Here is a 21961-nt window from a genome sequence, read left to right as displayed (position 1 = left end):
TTTTACTGCGGTACCGCTGAAAAGTCCAGTGGGAGAGGCCCCAGCCTCGCAGCCATCACATAACTCTGGGAGGCCCAGGTCAGGTGAGGGAAACATGCCAAAGTCTACTGCCACTTCCCGGAGAAGGCTGGATGAAGGGCAGCAGGGGCCGGTGCAGGGCATTTAAAGTTTAACCCCGTTACTGGACTTCATCGCTCAGCGGGGACCGGAGCTAGCCTACCACGCCAGTGACTGTCGCAGACAGTGTCACGCCACCCACGACCCACCACGCTAAAAGAAAAAAAAAAGCAGCATTGCTACTTACAGTTACTGCTGGTGGTGGGCGGCCGGGCACTGGCCTGCCTGCCTGCCTTTATTCTATAGGCTGCCTAGGCCTGCTGCTGCCTTCATTCGATGGGGTGTGGCATTATGAAACAAATTCTACGCACACGCTGCCTGCCGCACAGCACAGCCCTAACCCCGCAGAACCATCTCCAGCCCCCTGTCCAATCAGTGGCCCGTGCCCGCCTATCAGCTGCAACACTGAAAGGCCGCAGCCCGCCACCAGTAAAGCAAATTTGAAATGTGCTTCGTGAATAAATAAAATGAGTCCGACGGTCTGGACTAGACAGTCAGTAATAAATCATATGTGAGGTGCGCGCAGAGTTTGAGCCTGAGGTAATTAAATTTTATATACTGACTGCAATAGTTTCTAGTCTACACCACATTCACATTGCCTGATATATAACATGCAGGGTCAAAGTTGCACACACGTGGTGTTATGTAGACCCGGCCCTGATAAATAAGCACCGGCACAAATTAAGTACTGCCCTAAAGCTGGAACTTCGTGTATTATTTCAAGTCTAGAAAACTTACATTATTTTATGAAGAGGCATGCACTGGGTTGGACAATCAGTTATTGCATTCCTTGCTGATTTATTTTTATAGCACACTGCCTCCCTAAGAAGCTTGTGACAGTTTGCCCTCACTGTAATGATAGTCAAGTGCTGAATAAAATGTACTTGACCCAGTTTGCAGAGCCGTAGTGGGACAGACCCTGTGAGATCAGAGGCAACTGACCCCAGATCACAGCACTGAGGCTCAGTAGCCCCTCATTGCTCAATGGCCCCGGGAAGGCATCTGACGGGGGCATTTCCTTTAACTGCATTAGGGTCTTGGTATTCTGTGCAAGAAACCATCTTTTTTCCAAAATCTTTTTCCCTCTATGCTCCAATGATAATACTTCATTCTTTCATGTACAGATTTATGACTTGGGTCCCACATAATTCGCACTGGTGGACAGGGCCGGACTGGCTACCGGACGTCTTGGTGTGCTGCCATGCTGGGGGCTGATTTTGTTGATGCAGGTCCCCATCAACGACGTGACTTCTCTTTTCTGACCACAAAACATTAGTTCATCTGGCCCTTGGTCTTTGCAAGAAAAGCAGCCGCCTTATCTCTCTCAAAGCACTACGAATGTGTGATTTGGCAACTTATCTACCACCAACACTCTATGTCAGGTCTGAATAGGCTGGTAAATTATACTGGTGCCAAGGACACACTGGGAGTATTTGTATGCTCAGAAATGCAACAAACAAAACAAATAACAATTATCAATGAGCACTGAAACTTCAAACTAAACTTTCATATTGTACATGGGTTTATGAGGGGCTTGATTCAATGTGTGGGAGGGGCATATCAAGGAATGAAGGCCCAGATTTTCAAAGACTTTGCATCGGGTTTGTGTTTTTAACGCAAACCTCATACAAATTGTTGGCCTGGTATTTACAATCCAAAGAAAATCACGATTTGCATTGGATTGCAACCCAAAGTAACCCAGCACAGTGCAATGTCCTGCCTTAAGTTACTTTGCATCAAGAGTGCGTTCCATAGGTGGGACATGGGCATTCCCATGCAACCACCCATGGGCTTTTATGCACCAAGGGTACCAACAACCGATCTTCCATCATCCTCCACCTCCTTTTCAGAGCAGAGGCAGGGGCAGAGGAAGAAGAAGAGGGAACAAACAACTCCACTGGCAAGACACGGAGAACCAACGAACAACCAGGAGCATGACAAACCTAAAACCCTGATTGTCAATCTATCCAAAAGGCACTTGAACCCAGAAGAGACCACTGTCCTAGAGATGGGTTTAGGCTTCGTCCCCACCCCCAAAGCGGATAACTTCCGCATGAATGAGGAACTCCATCTACTGTTCAGGAAAATACGACTGAAGAGTTTCTTTCTGGATAAACCAACATCTGAACGAGGGGACTCTGGGCTCAGACCACCCTCAAAATTTACACCCACAGCAGGTATGGTACCCAGTGAGGTCCTCACCTTCGAAAAGGCAGTACTGAAAGAGGCTAACCAACTGAAAAGTAAACCTACATTCAATAATTTACCTAACAAACTGCGCCGAGCGATTGCTTCCCTCACTGAGGATGAAAGCATTGTGATCAAGCCGGTGGATAAGGGGGGAGCCACCGTGATCCTCGACACTAACGATTACGAACAGGAATGCCTCAGACAACTGAACAGCACCCAATACAACAAGAAACTGGACACAGACCCTACGGAACTCCTCCAAACCAAAATCAGGATTATGGTAAACGACACAGCAACCGAGGGCTGGATCTCACCCCAGGAAGCAGCATTCTTGGTCAACAATGACCCCAAGACAGCTTACTTTTATCTGTTGCCAAAAATTCATAAGGGAATTATCCCTCCACCAGGACGCCAGATCGTATCAGGCATTGGCTCATTACTTGAACCTCTCAGTCAATTCAGCGACTTCTTTCTACGTTCTCTTGTCCAGGAAACTCCTGCCTACCTGAAAGACACTTGTGAAGTCCTGAACCTTATCCAGGAAATCAATGAAGAAAACACCAGACCTATCGACCTGTTGATCACCCTTGATATAGAAGCACTCTACAGGAATATCCCTCAGGATGCCACCATTGAGGTAGTAGGGAACCTTCTTAATGAGGCAGACCTCCCCACAAACACACCGGCTGACATCATCCTGGCATGTATCATCATCGCACTCAAGATCAACTTTTTCATGTACAGGACCACTACCTACCACCAGGTACAGGGTACCTCTATGGGTAGTACCTTTGCACCCAGTCTGGCGGGGCTGTACATGTCACACTTTGAGTCTACCCACATCTTCACGGACGAAAACCTTTTCCAAGAAAACCTCATCACGTTGAAGAGATACATAGATGACGTGCTCATCTTATGGAATGGCACAAAAGAAACCTGCGCCAAGTTCCACGACTGGATCAACCATCTCAATCCCCACCTACACTTCACGATGACAACATCAGAAAAATAAATTCCCTTCTTGGACTTACTGATTTCCCTTGAGGATGGCCAACTACATACCAAAACATTTAAGAAGCCCACAGATTGCAACAGCCTGTTGAGCTTAAAGAGTTACCATCCTAAAGCACTCCGGGAGAATCTACCCTACGGCCAGTTTCTCAGGATCTGGAGAAACTGCAGCAAAGTCCGAGACTTTGACGAACAAGCAGAGGGCCTTAGCAGGAACTTACACAACAGAGACTATCCAACTGAGGTTATCCGCAAGACCGGAAAACGCACCAGGAATAATAACCGGCAGGGCCTTCTAGAAACCAGACCACACCAAACAAACAAAGCCATCACCTGTGTAACAACTTTCAAGCCTCTATCAAACAAGATCAAACAGATCATCAAACGCAATTGGAGAATCCTCAACACAGACTCGATGGACATTGAACAACCACGCTTTGCATTTAAACGGACCATCAACCTGCGTGACCAACTGGTCCACACCCGACAACAGCCTAAGAAGAAACCCAATGACAACACACTATGGAATCTACCGCCGGTGTCTGGTCACTACCCATGTGGGTCATCTAATGCCTGCCCCACCACCAAGCACATTAAGACACTCCAGATCGGGGACTTCTCGTGGGAACAACGTGCACACACCAAGAACTGTGTATATATAATCACGTGCCCATGCCAGTTGAGATACGTTGGCATGACCACAAGACCAATCAAGGTCAGGATGAGTGAACACAGGAGCACGATTCGCAGGGGTCGAGCATCGACCAAAATGACAAACCATTTCATTGAAACAGGACACTCCTGTGACGAAATGGAATGGACCATTCTGGAGACAAACCAGGCATGGAACAATACCACACTACTGAGACGTGAGCAACCCTGGGTCCATCGTTTACGCACCCACGTACATGGTCTAAACGACGAGATACCGTGGGTGGAGCTATAACTCTGTCATCATACTGAGATAGTACATGGACTAGATGTAACATCCTAACACATTGGAATAGACTGTCCCTGTCTGATTAGACTGTTACTGCCAATAATACATGTCAAACCCATCACCTAACAAATGTTTTTTATTCACACTGTGCAGTTCCCAATGCTGGGGACTGCTCATACCCTTTGAGTCACAGAATAAGTTGTGCCAGTGTCACATAATAAGTTGTGCCAGTTTCATCACCCTAGTCGTCAACGCTCCCTGTGTTGGAGCAATTTTCATCAGCCATATGCCACCAGTAACAAATACAACTGCAACCTCAATCAGCACAACCTAAATGAACCAATGTACATGTAGCACACAACGTACTGTATACTTTCCATTAATACGCGCATGTAAAACAAGTGCGTCTCACTAATGCTGTAACAATCTCTGACCGTACCGCACGCATGCACGTATACTAACACTACACCCCGGCACCTGCGCATTGCTGTTCACAATGACACAACACCCGGAAGTGGAAACTGCCCGCACCACTGCTCGGAGCAGTATTTCTAGACCTGCTCCTCGCTGGCCTCACTAGATCCAGGCCGGTGTATGGTGGGGTAGGTGCCGAGAAGCAACTGGTTACCAGTAAACCATGAGTAATCCTGAGCAACTCACCTGCATAATGTGATGAGAGGCACTGAGGCATATGCCGTTTTAGACTTTCCTAATCATTGCTTATATTGATGAACCTGTGCACTCTTTCTAATTTTAGCCTGTGAAGCTACGGGGATACCAACGCCGAAGCCTATGGAGTAATTCTCCATGCCAATTTAGGTGAGGGTTGTGCTTACAATTTGGCTACACTAGACGACCATTCCATGATGTGGTTTGCCGTAACAGCCTGGCTAGAGTGCGGGTACGCATGTCGTGTATTTCGCCCACACACTACATGACAGCGTGCCGCATCACCACACTGTTTATGGGTGATCGCAATGTGCGCTTGGCCACTGGTGACAACTAGGCGCATAAAAACCTGGACATCTCATTCTGGGCACCACCAGGTCTAATGAGGCGGTCCAGAGTACCAAGAGTACCCTCATTTCTGCCTACTTTGGGGCACACGAGAAAGGGTATCATCTTGGGGGCTTTCGGTTTGGCCCCTTACTATCGAGGACTGCCCTGAGGGGTAGCCATTTTTAACCCTACGTCACCCATCAAAATGCCTGCAGCAGTGGCTCCTTCACGCGGGCATTGACCATATCTTACAATCAGCATTGATGTATGACTTTTGTCTTTTTTGCATTTATCTTTTACTTCTTGGGCTTCTATAGGAGTTGATCAACTAATTAGTTGAAGCGAAGCTGTAGTTTCCACAGCCCGCGCTCGCTCCACATATACAGGGGGCTAGTATACCCCTAGCACTTGCACTTTCTCACTACACTTTTCAATAGTTATCACTGGTCCTGATGAAGCGCATGGGATCGCTATGACTATTTGAGCACGAAACATGCCGACCTGACCATTTTAGTTACCCAGGGTACATCACTACCCATAGTCGTAACTCACAACCTCTTGGTTTTTTAGAATGACAAGGGTACCTACACTATTAAAGACTTCCTCTTCCGGTATCCCTTAGCCATTTTTATCTCACCACCCACATACACCTTCATTGTGTACATAGGACCCTCTCCACATACCCGCATTCATCTTACGGCTGTCTCTTAAAAAGATCTCTGCCAAAGTGACCCTTTGGGGGACCCGTAGGGCATTGCAGCGCCGGCCCGACGAGGAGCAACCGCCCAATGATGAAGCATGACATCCTTTGGGTGTGTGAGGGCAACAAGAGACAAGAAGTGTCTTTCCCCCCTCAGGAAGAGGGTCCCGGACCTAGTTCTATCTATCTTAACTTCCCACTCTTTCCTATTACTCTCTTTTCGATGTGAGCGTGACTCGACATCACCCACACCGACGGAACAGTGACCCCCCCCCTCTTTGGTTATAGCATTTGACATTGGAGCATGGGCACTGGACCATAAGTAGCTCCTGGAACCCCTTCTCCCCTTTTTTGATTTATTGCATTGGGACAAAGTCATTGTCATTTTCAGGTTTTTCGTTGGGTTGAAAACTTCATCCAGTGTATTTGTCAAGAGTCTGGCTTTAATAATTATACTCCTGGCCAAGAATAACATTCAAATTCATCCTTATCTGGACAACCTGTTGATTGTATCCCAAACCTGAGAACACCTGATCGTGAAGGTACAGCACGTAAAGTGTACCTCAAAAATGTTTGGATTTCTTTCAAATTACAAAAAGTCAATTCTGGAGCTGTCATTGTAATGTGTAGAAAGGCCCCCGGCTTTAACGTTTGTGGAGCTGGTCTGTCTTCCTAGGAGAGGATGGCCATACTTGTGCAAAGACTGTGTACTCTTCCTCAACAGAACTTCGCATCAACAAGACAAATCCTGAAGGTACAACGAAATATGGCAGATATGCTATAGGCATGCAAACAGATCACACACATTTTTTTTTGCTGTGTCCTGATTCTCCTTATTATTTTCAGGTAACATGTGATTTGTGGTCCCATGTCAAGTATACAACTGGGATCATTGGTGCTTCATATTCTGAAATATTGGGACCCATCCTCAAATAATTTCAACACCATGATTCTGATTTCAGAGAATCTGAGGCTTCTGATGAGGTGGGGGTTGGCTCATGTCAACCTGGACAGATGGTTCAGATGGTGAGCCTGTTTCCTGTTACCTCAGTCCACACTGGTGTTCACCACAGGTGCTAGTCAGAAGTGTTTTGGGGCATTTTGGGGGCAAAAGAGCACAGGGTTACTGGACAGTTAATCAGAGGAGTCTTTCTTTAAACTGGGGAAAGTTGATGGCTATATAGGAAGTTCTTCATTTTTTTCAGGTGGAGATATGATGGACAGATGGCATTGTCAGAACAAACAACTCAATAGCCATATCGTATCTGAACAGGAAATTGGCACTGGGTCAGCATTCCTTAAACATCTGGTTCAACTGATATGCAGTTTTGCAAAACTGAATGTACTCTTTTTCACAGACACTCATATAAAAAGGAAAAGACAATCAAATGGCAGATGTGCTAAGCAGAGTATTACCCTCATGTCAGACAGAATCTGAGGCTCTTGATTCATATATTCTGACTGGTATGTTGGTTGTTTCGTAACCTAGAAGTGGATATGTTTGCAGATCACCTCAATGCTCTCTGCCCCAGTTTTACACTAGGTACGAGGATTATCAACCTCTCTGTGGATAAGTAAACATTTCAATGGCCTTTAATTTCTTTCCTACTGGCAAAAATCAGGATGGAGGAGGTAAAATTAATCTTGGTTTGCCTGTATTGGCTGAGAAAGGATTGGTTTCCCCGTATGAGGGAGATGCAGTTGGACCCATCTGGTCTACTCCTCTCCTCTCAACCTGTATCTTCGAATCCCGACACCTCTGTTAACCATTCAAGTTTTCCAGCGGTTGAGATTTGCGACCTTGAAGTTGAGTAGGAAGGGATTCGAAAATTAGGCCTTTCTCTTCCTGTGGCTATTTCTATTCAAGCTTCAAGGAAGGAGTCCACTAGAGGAATGTATCATCATAATTGTGCCTCATTTTCAAAGTGTTGTGGGAATAGGTGTTTGTCTCTGAATTGATGTCTCACTGAGAACATATTGTAATTTGGGTTTGACAAAGGCTGGTCTAATTCTACTTTGAGACTCCAGTGGCTGCAATTAAAGTTTTTCATTCGCCCTAGGAAGCTCTATCTCAAATTAAAAAATAGATTTTCAGGCTTTTTAAAGGGGTTGAGGCTTTAAGACATAGGGTTTGGAATATATTTCCTAGCTGGGACATTTTGTTGGAGTTAGACTCCTTGCAGAAAGATCATTGTGAGCCTTTGGCGGTGGCTCCCCTCAAATACCTCACATTGAAGGTTGTGTTTCTTGTGGCCATGGCTTTGAATAGGAGAGCTAACAGCATTAACGTGTTGCCATCCTTATCTCAGAATTGTTGAGGATTTTATGGTTTTAATACTTGGGACATATTTGTTCCAAAGGTGAATCTGGAATTTCATAAGTCACGGGAGATAATCCTTCCAGTACTATCTTCTAACAATTATGTGTTTCATGGGAAGTTGCTTGATGTGGTCAGAGCTGTTAAGGTTTTAACTTTCCAGAAAAGCTGATTTCAGGAAGTTTGATTCATTGTTCATTAACTTTGGTCAGGCCATTGGGTTGAATAAATAATTTATATTTCCTATTTGAATTCTGGCTTTCAGCTTCCAGGGAAGGTTTGGGCGTGTTTGCCCATGCGGATAGCTGAATGAGGTGGTGTCTCTATCACTGATAATTTTGTGGTGGTGACCTGGGTAAAATAATCTACTTTTGCTAAACATCATAGGTCAGGTTTGGCCCATGGGTCTGAATTACAGTTTGGTTCAATGTTCTGAATACAAGAAATGTATCGTAAACAGTTGCGTATGTGATGAACTCATGTTTCTTTGAATAAATGCCCTGATTTCTGTCATGTACACATATTTTTTTCTTCTAACGGTATTGCTTTGGCATATCTGCAATAGTGAGGAATGGAATAAGTAATGTGGGTGCGAATGGTAATGTCTGTATTACTTTCTGGTAATCTTCATTACTCTGATTCCATATTCCTCGTTCCATTACTCATGTTCACAACCACCCACCCTAGTAGGCTGAGGGTATAAAGGAATGCTCAGGATAACAGGTGAAGTTGCGAGTGTTTATCCCTTTAATAGATAAGGGGTAAGTAAGTCTATACTTTTGAAATAAAAGAAATTACTAGTGCCCAGAGTGAGGTGGGCCTCACAGCTGCAATAGTGAGCAATGAGGAAAGGAATGTCGAATTAGGGTATTGAACATTACCAGTAAGTAATCCAGACATTACAGGCCCGATTCATAAAGGTAAACTTAGACCTGAATTCTAACTTTAGACCTGAAGTCGAAGTTTAGACCAAAAGTCTAACTTTAGACCTGAAGACAAATTTTAGACCTGAAGTCTAACTTAGACCAAAGGTCTAACTTAGACCTAAAGTGTAACTTTAGACCTAAAGTCGAAGTAGACCTAAAGTCTAACTTTAGACCTGAAGTCTAACTTTAGATCTGAAGTCTAACTTTAGACTTCAGGTCTAAATTAGAATTCAGGTTTAAACTTACACTACAGGGCTAAAGATAGACTTCAGATCTAAACTTAGACTTCAGGTTTGAAGTTAGACTTTAGGTCAAAACATAGACTTCAGGTCTAAGTTGTCCTTTGTGAATCAGGCGCTATATGTTTAGTAATCAGATATAATCTCAGTTGATGGGTTCTATCGCATAATTAGGGACAGTGATGAGGAAGATATTCGTGGGGTTACATATTGCAAATCCCCAGCACAACAGGTCATTAGGGTCTCTTACATTGTCAACATCACCGACCCAATTCACAAAGGGTCTCTGCTCTTGTGGTGGAGGCCCCACAGTCCTGGCGGGGGGCCCTCACTTGTGGTGGGACCTCCACAATGAGAAACTGCAGTTTGGAGGTCCCTCTACGACTACAGGGCCTCCACCACGAGTACAGACCCCTTTGTGATACATGCCCAAGATGTCTGCTATCCGTTTATGCATTGAGATGCAGCATCAGTGTTTCTGTACAAAGAAATTCAATTGGGTACATAAGGACATCAATAGTTTGTGTGGGTCCAAGCCAACTGTTTGCACATACTGCCAAGAGTTACAACAAACAGACACCAAAGGGTACTTCGGGTAACCAAAGGGAGAAGTTACTGTGATGGCAATAAGGGATTAATGTTCCTAGAAGTTAATAAAGTGACAAGCAATAATTAACTCGAAATGGGTGAGAGGTAAACTCGAATGAGTTTTTGTAACTCAACAAAAAAGCATTAGAAGGGTGAAAATGCTGCGAAGGAACAGATTTCAGACAGCAATGGTTTCCGTCCTGGTAGCGTGTGTAAGGGACGCCATATGCTCTCATCAAGCTATCAAAGAGAGTTTCCCAACAACAGTTTAGTAGTAAAAGACAGACAGGCATAACTTGGGTCCAGAGGGCCTTTCACACCCTGGCGCAACTGCCTCTGCTGCGCGATTGGTGCCTACGCCCCGGCTCCCTAGTTCTCAAGTCCCAGATTGTACCATGCCTACAAGCCGAGATACAAAATTTGACAAGGATGTTAAATATATTGGTTTGCCTGGAGCGAGGGCGGCTCTCTTTCCATAGGCGACAACTGATTGCAAAGCAAATATATAAATGTAAAGGTGGAAATATAATCAGTGCTGTAAATGGAATTATAAAGTGCTGGTACTTATTATTCAGAGTGCCTGTTTGCTTATGAGAAGCGCCTGTACTCTCCCATTAAATGCATTGCAATAGTACTGAGAAGTGCTGGTACTCTCCCTTTCAAATTAAATAAGTGCAAGTACCCAGTACCTGACAGTACCTGACATTTAAAACACTGGATATATTCAAGGCTAAGCCATTCTTAACGAACGCGTGGATTACTAATGACAAAAAATGTTCGGTACAAAATTACATCTATGTGCTGCGCGTACAGAATAGGTGCTTTTGTTGCCCAGGTCAACCGCATTTGTTTTACCCACTTCTAAAGGGTGAATGGAAGAGCCTGGCCAACAAGAGCACAAAGACGGGCCCGGCGAGTCACACACCTATCTCTTATTGTTATTGTTAACTGATTTTTATATAGCGCTAATCACCGGCAGGTCTTTAAGCTCTTGAGAGAGAGTTACCAAAGGTCGTCATGGGTGCATGGCCGTACAGTAGGCCAGTTAAGCCATGTCTAGTGCCTCCTTAAACAGAAGTGTCTTATGCTGTTTCTGGAATGGGAGGAGTGCCGGTTCTTTGCGCAGATAATCGGGCAATTGATTCCAAAGTTGTTGGAGCTGGCTGGAGAATGCTCGACTCCCTTTGGATGCAGTTTTGGTACATAAACTCGCTGAGCTTTTCTACGGCAAAATCATTTGTTTCCGCAGAATAAAGAAGGGTCTGAGACTAAGAAACGGATGACAGTTTAGCATTTAGTTTTCATAATTCCATCCATAGTACAGTTTGACAATGAAGAGTTACTGAATTATCACATATTGTAAGAGAAAGCAAGCTATTAGGCAGCACATGAGACTTTAGTAATGTTTTACGCACACACTGAAAACACTGTACTAGTGTACTGCTGCCTATATACTAGCTAAAATTCACAGAGAAACAAGCATTGGCAAAGCGGGGGAGGATGTGGACTAACAGCCAGGGTGGTTGGCCTCAAATCTGGGGAACCGGGTTCGAGACTCAGCAAGGAAGCTCAACATCCTGTGATTCTGGGCAAATCACTTAATCTCCCCGTGCCTAACAGAAAATAAATGTGTCCTTGTGTAACACAATTGGTACTTATGTAAAGTGCCCTAATACCTGAAACCCTCGGGTCAAGTTCACGCTATATAAAACTCTGTGAAAAATCTAATGGGTCTTGCATATGCAAGAGCTATTGGCTTTGTCAATATGTTTTTGCCATGTTGTACACCAGCGTGGCTGCTGTTAAGCATGGCTATAGGTTAGGGGAGTAAAGGAGAGTGGCATGGAGTGTCATAAGTAGAGTAGAGTGTTATGGAGTGGCGTAGAGAGTCTTGGTGTGCCATGGAGTGCCGTAAAGTAGAGTGGAGTAGAGTAGAGTGGAAAGAAGTGGAGTGACTTGGAGTGGCATAAAGTGGAGTTGTATAGAATGTTGCGGAGTGTTGAGGAGGGAGTAGAATTTCATAGAGTGGAAGGGCATAGAGTGGAGTAGAGTTGAGTGTTGCACAATGGAGTGGCATAGAGTGTTGTGGAGTGGTGGAGAACAGAGTGGAGTGGTGTAGTGGGTGTTTCTTAGATTGGAGTAGATTGTTGTAGAGTGGCATAGAGTGGAGTAGATTGATGTAGAATATAGTTACATAGAGTGGAGTCAAGTGTTTTAGAGTGGAGTGGCATACAGTTGAGTGGCATGGAGTGTCGGAGTTGAGTGGAATAGAGTCGAGTAGAGTGGAGTAGTGGGTTGAAGAATAGAGTGGAGTAAAGTGGCATGGAGTGCCAAAGAGGGAGTTGTATAGAGTGTTGTAGAGTAGAGTAGTGTTTTAGAGTGGCCCAGAGTGGACAAGAGTGTTGTAGAGTGGAGTAGCATAGAGTGGAGTAGAGTTTAATGGAGTAGGACACCATTGAGTGTAATGTCATAGAGTGCATTAGAGTGGCCTAGAGTGAAGTGGCGTAAAGTAAGTGGTACAGAGTAAATTGGTGTAGAGTGCAGTGGCGTAGAGTACATTGGTTTTGAGTAAAGTGGTGCAGACAGCATTAGTGTAGCCTGCAGTGTAGAAGAGTAGAGTGGTGCAGAGTAGATTGCAGTGAAGCAGAGTTCAATGGAGTAGAGTGGAGCAGCACAAAGTGGAGTAGAGTGGCATAGAGCGAAGTGGTGTAGAGTGCAGTGGAGTAGAGTAGATTGTTTCAGAGTAGAGTGACGTGGTGTAGAGTGGAGTGGTGCAGGGTGGTGCAGGGTACAGTGCAGAGGTGTAGAGTAGCGTAGAGTGCAGTCGCATTGAGTACAGTGCTGTAGGGTGCAGTGCCCTGTAATGCAGTGGTGCAGAATCGATTAGAGTGGCATAGACTGGAGTGAGGTAAAGTGGAGTGGTGTGGAGTGCATTGGGGTGAAGTGCTGTACATCGGTGTAAAGTTGAATGGTGCAGAGTAGAGTGTAGTGGCATAGAGTGCAGTGGCGTAGAGTAAAGGGGTGCAGAGTAGAGTAGTGTAGAATAATGCAGAGTAGAGTGCTGCAGAGAACAGTGGTGTACATCACAGTGACATAGAGTGCAATGGTTTAGAGTGGCATAGCATGCAGTGGCATAGAGAGCAGTGTTATGAAGTAGAGTGCAGTGGTATAGAGTGCATTGGTGTAGAGTGCATTGGTGTTACGTACAGGGGTGCAGAGTAGAGTGGTGCAGAGTAGATTGGCATGCAGTGACAAAGAGCACCCTGGTGAAGAGTGCCGTAGCATGCAGTGGTTCATTGTGCAGTGGTATAGAGTGCAGTGGCATAGCGTGTTTCAGAGTAGAGTATGGTGGCATAGAGTGTAGTTGTGCAGAGTAGTTGGGGTAGAGTGCAGTAGTGTAGAGTGCAGTGGCTTAGATCAGAGTGGTGCTGAGTAGAGTGGTGTAGAGTGCAGTGGCGTAGAGTAGATTGTTCCAGAGTAGAGTGAAGTAGAGTAAAGAGTAGTGGCGTACAGTGCAGTGACATTGACTGCTGTGTTGGAGAGTGGAGTTGCATAGACTGGAGGGGCTCAGAGTAGAGTGGAGTGAACTGGAGTGGAGTAGAGTGCAGTGGTGCATAGTAGAGTTAGGTAGAGTGCACAGCATAGAGTAGAGTGATGTGGAGTAGAGAGGCATAGAAGGCACTGCCATAGAATGCAATGGTGCACTGCAGGTTAAAGTGGCTTAGACTGCATTGCCACATAGAATGTAGTAGCATAAAGTGTATAGTGTAGTGACAAAGAGTACATTGGCAGTAGAGTGCATTGGAATAGAGTGCTGCAGATAAGAGTTGTGTAGAGTTCAGTGGCTGAGAGTTCAGTGTTGGAGAGTAAAGTGTCATAGAGTGCAATACTGTAGAGTACAGTGGCGTAGAGTGTATTGGTGTAGAGTGCAGTGGCATAGTGTGTTTCAGAATGGAATATAGTGGCATACAGTGCATTGGTGTAGAGTATATTGGTGTAGAGTGAATTGGTTTTCAGTAAAGTGGGGCAGAGTACAGTAGTGTAGAGTGCAGTGGTGCAGAATAGAGTGGTGTATAGTGGAGATGCACAGGGTAGATTGCAGTGTCATAGAGAGGAATGGCACAGAGTGGAATAGAGTAGCATAGAGTGCTGCTGCATAGATTTGAGTACTGTAGAGTGCAATGCCACAGAGTGTAGTGGTGCAGAGTAGATTAGAGTGGCTTATGGTGTATTGGTGTAAAGTGGCATAGAGTAGAGTGGTGCAGAGCAGACTGCAGTGGCATAGAGTGCAGTGGTGCAGAGTAGATTGGCGTATAATTCAGTGGCGTAGAGTTAAGTGGCATAGAACGGAGTGGTGCAGAGTAGAGTGAAGTGGTGCAGGGTATTGTGAGGTGGCGTAGAGTAAAGTGATGCAGAGTTGAGTGGCGTAGAGTATAGTGGCATAGAGTGCATTGGCGTAGAGTGGCATAGAGTAGAGTTGGGCAGAGTAAAGTGCAGTGTCATACAGTGCAGTCACCGAGTGTAGTGGCATAGAGTTCAGTGGCATACAGTTCAGTGGCAGAGAATGCAGTGTCTCAGAGCAGACTGTCGTAGACAGCAGTAGTGAATAGTAGAGTGGCATAGAGTGCATTGGCATGGAGTGTATTGGCGTAGAGCAGAGTGGTGCAGAGTAGAGTGATGTAGAGAACAGTAGCATAGAGTACAATGGCATAGAGTGCAGTGGCATAGAGTGTTGCAGAGTAGAGTATAGTGGCATAGAGTGTCGTGGAGTAGAGTAGAGTGCTGTGGTGAGGAGTGCTGTGGCACCGAGTGCCAAGTGTAGTGGCATAGAGTAGATTGTTTCAGTTTAGAGTGGAGTGGTGCCTGGTACAGTACAATGGTATAGAGTAGAGTGCATACAGTGCAGTAGTGTAGAGAAGATTAGAGCATACAGTGTTTTGGCATAGAGTGCACTGGGGCAGAGTGGAGTGGTTAGAGTAGATTGCATTGTCGTAGAGTGCAGTGGCATACAGTGAAGCAGTGCAGAATGGAGTGGTGCAGAGTGCCTTGGCAAAGAATGCAGTGATGCACAGTAGATTAGCATGGAGTTTAGTGCATTGGCATAGAGTAGAGTGATGTAGAGAGACGTAGAGTGGAGGGGTGCAGAGTAGAGTGCAATGACAGTGTGGAGTGGTGTGGCGTGGCATGGAGTGGTATGATGTGGAGTGGTGCGGAGTGGTGTGCAGTGGCATGGAGTGGTGCAGAATAAAGTGGAGTAGGGTAAAGTGGAGTATGCATAGTGTGGTAGGATACTGCTGTTAAAGAAACCATATCTTCAATGGAAATGACCACTACATTTGTACAGATGTAAGTTTTACTGATGAAAGTATACAGCACACAAACGATAATGTATGCAAATGTCATCATCTAGTATATTGATTTGTTTTCATCGTGTTAAAATATTTGTTTCTATCACGCTTCAGAATTACTCAAAAAAATTCCTTATTTATGATGTCCTAATTCTGACATATTCTAAAATACCTGTACAGTTAATTTACAGAAATTTAAACGTTGTTGTGTGCTAGAAAACAAAATAACATCCTACAGCCTTCCGACCAGCACACCATGAGTAGCCAGCATAATTGTCACATAAATCCTCTCACTTTGAAGTAAGAGAAAGCAAAGCAAAGGCAAGCTTCTTGGAAGACAAAAGCCTGACATTTGACCCCTGTCTTTGACTGCACAGCAAATGTGACAAGATAAGAACCAGATGTGAAGGCCTGTTTACAGAAAGGGAGCTCTCGGAGGATTCTATAAATGGGGTTTGGGCAAGGGGAGGGACGAACTCAAACTGGACAGCTTAAGACAATTAAAGCCAGAAAATAAAATGCAAGCAAGTGTGAGTTACAAACCACAAAGCCAATGGTAAGCAATAGGCGGAATGGATTCCGGGGAAGCCTGCCGAATGTCCCTAACATGTCGCAGACTGTGTCGACCTAACACAGCATGTTCTAACTGACTTTGAAGCAGTTCCTTAAAGCCCAGCCTCTTTTTGATAACAAAATTAATCATTTCTTTAGCCAGGCACAGTGTGATTTGTAAATTCTCAATTATAGCGTCTTCGCCATGATTTAGCCAACCCCAAAAGCACTCTGCCCTTCATTGCAAACGCATAAAATGATGCGCCAGCCACCCCGCGTTGTAGGTGCATATATTTTCCAGCAGACCAACTGGTTCAGGGGACTGAACTACCAAGAACTGGCACCTCCCCGGTCATTGTACTTTGAGCAACGCCTAACCGCTTATTTTGTGCAGGTGGGGCGAATTTTTCATCATCCGGGCATGATTCAGAGCATGAGCGAGAAAGACAAAAACAAGAAAGAAGAAGGAAGAGAAAGGTAGGTAAACTGTCCAAAGGAGAGGAAGCAAGGAGGGAAAATGACCTGCAAGAGTGGGATCAAGAGAAAGGAGTGTACAGTGGTGGATGAATGAGGCACGGAAAAGCATAAAGACTAGATACTTGGGGGCAGATTTACAAGAATCTGACACATCTCTGCGTTATAGCAGAGATGCCTCAGTTTCCTTGCGCAATGCAAAAAAACCTTGCGCCACCATGGATGCGTCGCATTTACAATGCGGCGCACCATGGCGCAAGGATTGACAGATGTGTCAAGCATCTGTTGGCGCAAAGGTCACGCATTGCTGGAATCGTGTGGCAAGCACAACGCAACTCCAGCAATGCTCAGAAAGGCCTATACCTATTGTGCTGCGTCACTCCTTACGCCTGCTTAAGCAAGTGTAAGGTTTTGACGCAGTCGCGTCCTAGAAGTGGTGCTGTGAAATCTTGTGGATTTCACTGCGTCACTTTTACAAGGCTTTCCTAAGTCGGAACGCCCACCCTGCGTCAGGTATAATGTGGCGCAAGGCTTTACTACGAGATGCGTCACATTGTAAATGTGTCACAACGTGGCGCAATGTTTACGCTGCCGCTGCGTCACAAAAAAGTGATGCAACAGCGGCGCAAAAGTGTTGCAAGGGGCTTGTAAATCTGACCCTAAGTATGCAGAAAAGCAAAGAAGTGGGAATGAGGATAAAATACGGGTCGGATTATTAGCAATGACACTGGCAATATGCGATTCTGTGGTCACTTCGTTTCCCGCATAATTATGGGTCTACCGCACTTTCCGCATTAACAGAGGCTGTATGTGTACAACATCATCTGGAGCATAAACTTTTTCTCTTCTTGGCTTATTTTAGTGGGCAGCGTTTCGCCCTCTCTCCATTGAGTTTGTGAAGGTTCATGTTGACTTACGATAGGCCCTAGACATAATCCATTTAAAGAGATCACTTATATGGAGCAGAAAACAACCAACCCCCTGCTTGAACCTCTCATTAAAATCAAGACTCACTCAACGCCCCCACCCAAAAATAAATAAATAAGGTTTACCTATATTAATGGCCTTTCATTAAAGGACGCCAAAATGCAGGCCATTATTCTCATAGAGACCTCTCTGTTGCGACACTGGTGTGTCGATGGTGGTCGATGCACACTAAGACATAAAGTGCCCAATCACGACCTACCTCGTCCACGATGCTGGAGATGAACTCGCTGCGGTCATACTCCCATCCGTCTAGGCAGGGTTCCGTCTCAATCCCAGAGGTGTTCTGGGTGCCGTTCTCGTCCAGGAGCTGCCACTGGGGCTGTACGTACCTCCGGCATGGCTCCAGTTTGCCGCCCACGTCGGTGGGGATGAAGGCACGGAGCTGGCCTCCCGTCTGGTTCGTTGATCCGCTGCCATTGCTGCCGGTCCACACCCGGCAGTGGTGAGCAGGCACTCCGGCCGAGAAGGTCTGGATGAAGTTGTGGCTGGGGATGAGAAGTGTCGGGATGGTGAGCAGGGTGATGTGCAGGATCTGGAAGGTCCCCATGCCCCGCTCCTCTATGACATCGCCGAAGCCCATGGTGTGAGCGGGACCGCGCCGCCTCAGCAGCCGTTTCAGGGGGTGCGAGCTGCGGTTCCCTTGGTTGTCATGTGCGCTCTGCGCTCAGCTGATGCACCAGATTTGGGGACATTTAGTCGGGTGAATGATTAATGGAGTGGAAGACAAACACGTCTTGGGGCCAATCTCTGTAGGGGGCGAGTCTTCTTGGAATGAGGGGCAGAGTGCACTCGAAGAAAGCCTGATATTGACCTCAGAAACGTCTGTGAGGGATCCCGAGATACTGCCCGGGACCTCTGGCGTCCCTCCTGACTTTCACGTGAGGCCCACTGCTGAACAGAAGCATTGGAGGGCTGGGAACTTGACAGATTTGTAGCATTAAAGAGCGAACAGTTATTTGTACTTTAACTAAAGTGAAGGAAAAGAGGTAAAGACGTGTCCTTCAGAAACACATTCCACATAAAACGACCAACAAAGATCTTCAAAATTAAAAAATGTGCATTTCATTAACATGCAGAAGCGTTGGTCCTTAGTACATAAGGTTATATCACTGCGTGTGGAGCCATTTATTAAAAGTGACAGTTTTCACACATGAACTTAGAATCAATAATGCCTCCAGGGCCGGAATGGCCATAGCGGGCACCAGGCATTTTCACGCTGGGCTGCCATTGTGGGGGGCGGCTTTGGGCCCCTGGGGGTATTTTTTGATACCATGGGTGGCAATTTCGGCCCCCCTGTAACAAAATTGGCCAAAACCGGCCCTAACTAACAGCTCAGTCGCAACCCCCCACCCCCCTCCAGGGGGACCGTCCGAGCAGTTTGCCAGGGCCGGTTTTGGTACCCTGTATGTCTCACCGGCCCTGGCAAACTATACAAAAAAGTGATGGCTGAAATGCTTGCATTAATCTCAGGCCCTGCTAATTACACAGGTCTGCATCCCAGTCCATCGTTATTTTGCGTACTGTACCACCTCAGTTTGAACCCAGGAATATGCAAATCAATCCCGATCCTGCTTCAACTGGGAAATCCAGACCAAACTGCAAGGCCTGGTCCTCCCTGAAACTGGACGCAAGCAACCTAGGACTGGTTTAGCCATTATTAGGGTTCACCAGCTAGGTATAGCTGGTTTCAGTGGCACAGTGTGCAGGGACCCAAGCATGAGCATACCTGTCCCACCTAGGGTGTTACACTGAAGTAACCAAAAAAGCGATCGATGGAATGCTTGAATTAATCTCAGCCACTGGTAATTACTCGGGGGTTCACTAACAGAATATTGACCCTCAACATATCGACATACAAAAATATTGTGACCAAAATATCACTGTCAAGAGTATCGTCATCCTATGCTTATAATGGTAAGTACAAAAATATCCAAAAAATTATGGTCATTAATTTCATTGTTTTCAATATCGTTTTTTAAATATATACAATAAAATAATAAATATTTAATATATTAAGGTGTCGATTCCGATCCTGTAAAACCCGGGTACAAATGGTCGTACGGAGCATTTTCTCCGTCCGACTCGTACCCGGGAAAAACACCTTACAAACTCGCAAGTACGATTCGCACAGAAATACCATTTCCGTACGAGTCGTACAAAACACCGACCGGCAAAAAAATACATACAAATCTGATTTTGGACGGCGCATACGCGACGTCCGGACGGAGTCAGGCAGCGTCTTATGGACCAGCAAGTACGATTCGTGCCTACGTCACTCAGCACGTAGCATTTTTTACGGGAGCCAAAAACTGCCGGGAAATTGAGAACGACGCGAACAAGGAGCACCGATACGCGACGGACAGCGATGGACCTCAACCTACGCATCATCCCGGCCCTCATAGCCTACGACCTCGTGTTCAGAAACCGACGCAGACGCCGCAGAAGGTCAGAACAACCCCCGGGGGCAAAGGGGGGGGGGGTGCAAGGAGCATGAAACATAACCCACACCCCACAAAAAACAAATATATCCTGCACATAAATTACCTCCATGGTCTGGTCACTTTGGGGGGCGTGTCCACCAATCCCACGTCCAGCCACAACGGAAGTGGACGTGGACGCGTACCCGTCACCACCACAATGGTGGCACGAGACGTATCCACGCCCCTCAGAGCGTGGGTACGGTCCGTACCACCATTGCAGTGGTGATGTAGGGGTACGCGTGTACGGACCGTACCCACGCCCCCAGAGCGTGGGTACGGGCCGTACCACGCGTACCCCTACGTCACCGTCACAATGGTGGTACGGCCCGTACCCACACTCCCCAGAGCAAGGGTACGGGCCGTACCACGCGTACCACTACGTCACCGCCAAAATGGTGGTACGGCCCGTACCCACGCTCCCCAGAGCGTGGGTACGGGCCGTACCACGCGTACCCCTACGTCACCGCCACAATGGTGGTATGGCCCGTACCCACGCCCCCAGAGCATGGGTACGGGCCGTACCACGCATACCCCTACAGCCCCATTACATAATGGATACAAGGCGTACACACGCCACGGATGTAGGTGTACGGCTTGGTGCAGCACATCAGCTGTAAATTGGGGGTGGTGTATGCCCAGGACAGCAGTGTACCACAGCAAGGGCGCAAGTGGGTGGGTGGGTGGGTTTGCAGAGGACTCCCAGCAGTGTACAGAGACATGGGGGGGGTGCAGAGGACTCCCAGCAGTGGACAGAGACATGGCGGTGGGTGCAGAGGAATACCAGCAGTGGACAGAGACATGGGGGTGGGTGCAGAGGACTCCCAGAAGTGGACAGAGACATGGGGGTGGGTGCAGAGGAATACCAGTAGTGGACAGGGACATGTGAGGGGTGGGTGCCCATCACTCCCAGCAGTGGACAGAGACATGGGGGTGGGTGCAGAGGACTCCCAGCAGTGGACAGAGACATGGGGGTGGGTGCAGAGGACTCCCAGCAGTGACTCCCAGCAGTGGACAGAGACATGGGGGTGGGTGCAGAGGAATACCAGCAGTGGAGAGAGACATGGGGGTGGGTGCAGAGGAATACTAGCAGTGGACCGGGACATGTGAGGGGTGGGTGCCCATCACTCCCAGCAGTGGACAGAGACATGGGGGTGGGTGCAGAGGACTCCCAGCAGTGGACAGAGACATGGGGGTGGGTGCAGAGGAATACCCGCAGTGGATAGGGACATGTGAGGGGTGGGTGCCCATCACTCCCAGCAGTGGACAGAGACATGGGAGTGGGTGCAGAGGACTCCCAGCAGTGGACAGAGACATGGGGGTGGGTGCAGAGGACTCCCAGCAGTGGACAGAGACATGGGGGTGGGTGCAGAGGAATACCAGCAGTGGACAGGGACAAGTGAAGGGTGGGTGCCCATCACTCCCAGCAGTGGACCGAGACATGGGGGTGGGTGCAGAGGACTCCCAGCAGTGGACAGAGACATGGGGGTGGGTGCAGAGGAATACCAGCAGTGGACAGGGACATGTGAGGGGTGGGTGCCCATCACTCCCAGCAGTGGACAGAGACATGGGGGGGTGCAGAGGAATACCAGCAGTGGACAGAGACATGGGGGTGGGTGCAGAGGACTCCCAGCAGTGGACAGAGACATGGGGGTGGGTGCAGAGGACTCCCAGCAGTGGACAGGGACATGGGGTGGGTGCAGAGGACTCCCAGTAGTGGACAGAGACATGGGGGTGGGTGCAGAGGACTCCAGCAGTGGACAGAGACATGGGGGTGGGTGCAGAGGACTCCCAGCAGTGGACAGAGACATGGGGGTGGGTGCAGAGGACTCCCAGCAGTGGACACAGACATGGGGGTGGGTGCAAAGGAATACCAGTAGTGGACAGGGACATGTGAGGGGTGGGTGCCCATCACTCCCAGCAGTGGGCAGAGACATGGGGGTGGGTGCAGAGGAATACTAGCAGTGGACACAGACATGGGGGTGGGTGCAGAGGACTCCCAGCAGTGAACAGAGACATGGGGGTGGGTGCAGAGGAACTCCAGCAGTGGACAGGGACATGTGAGGGGTGGGTGCCCATCACTCCCAGCAGTGGAC

At 47.2% G+C, this 21961-nt stretch overlaps 1 protein-coding gene across 1 annotated transcript in view; it reads right to left on the bottom strand.

Annotated features, from left to right (window-relative positions):
* LOC146798239 (solute carrier family 22 member 6-B-like) overlaps positions 1 to 18032 on the bottom strand; it is a 1062737-nt gene extending 1044705 nt beyond the window's left edge. The window contains exon 1 of the mRNA XM_085625517.1: positions 17588 to 18032. Coding sequence (XP_085481643.1) covers positions 17588 to 17968 — 381 coding nt within the window. The 5' untranslated portion in view covers positions 17969 to 18032. The remainder of the gene's footprint in view (positions 1 to 17587) is intronic.
* Between the last annotated feature and the right edge of the window lie 3929 nt (positions 18033 to 21961).

This window comes from Triturus cristatus, chromosome 9 (assembly GCF_964204655.1).
Source record: "Triturus cristatus chromosome 9, aTriCri1.1, whole genome shotgun sequence".
In the NCBI taxonomy this organism is placed as follows: Eukaryota; Metazoa; Chordata; class Amphibia; order Caudata; family Salamandridae; genus Triturus; species Triturus cristatus.
The sequence above is the reverse complement of the archived record's forward strand: the minus strand, read 5'-3'. Positions and strand labels throughout refer to the sequence as shown.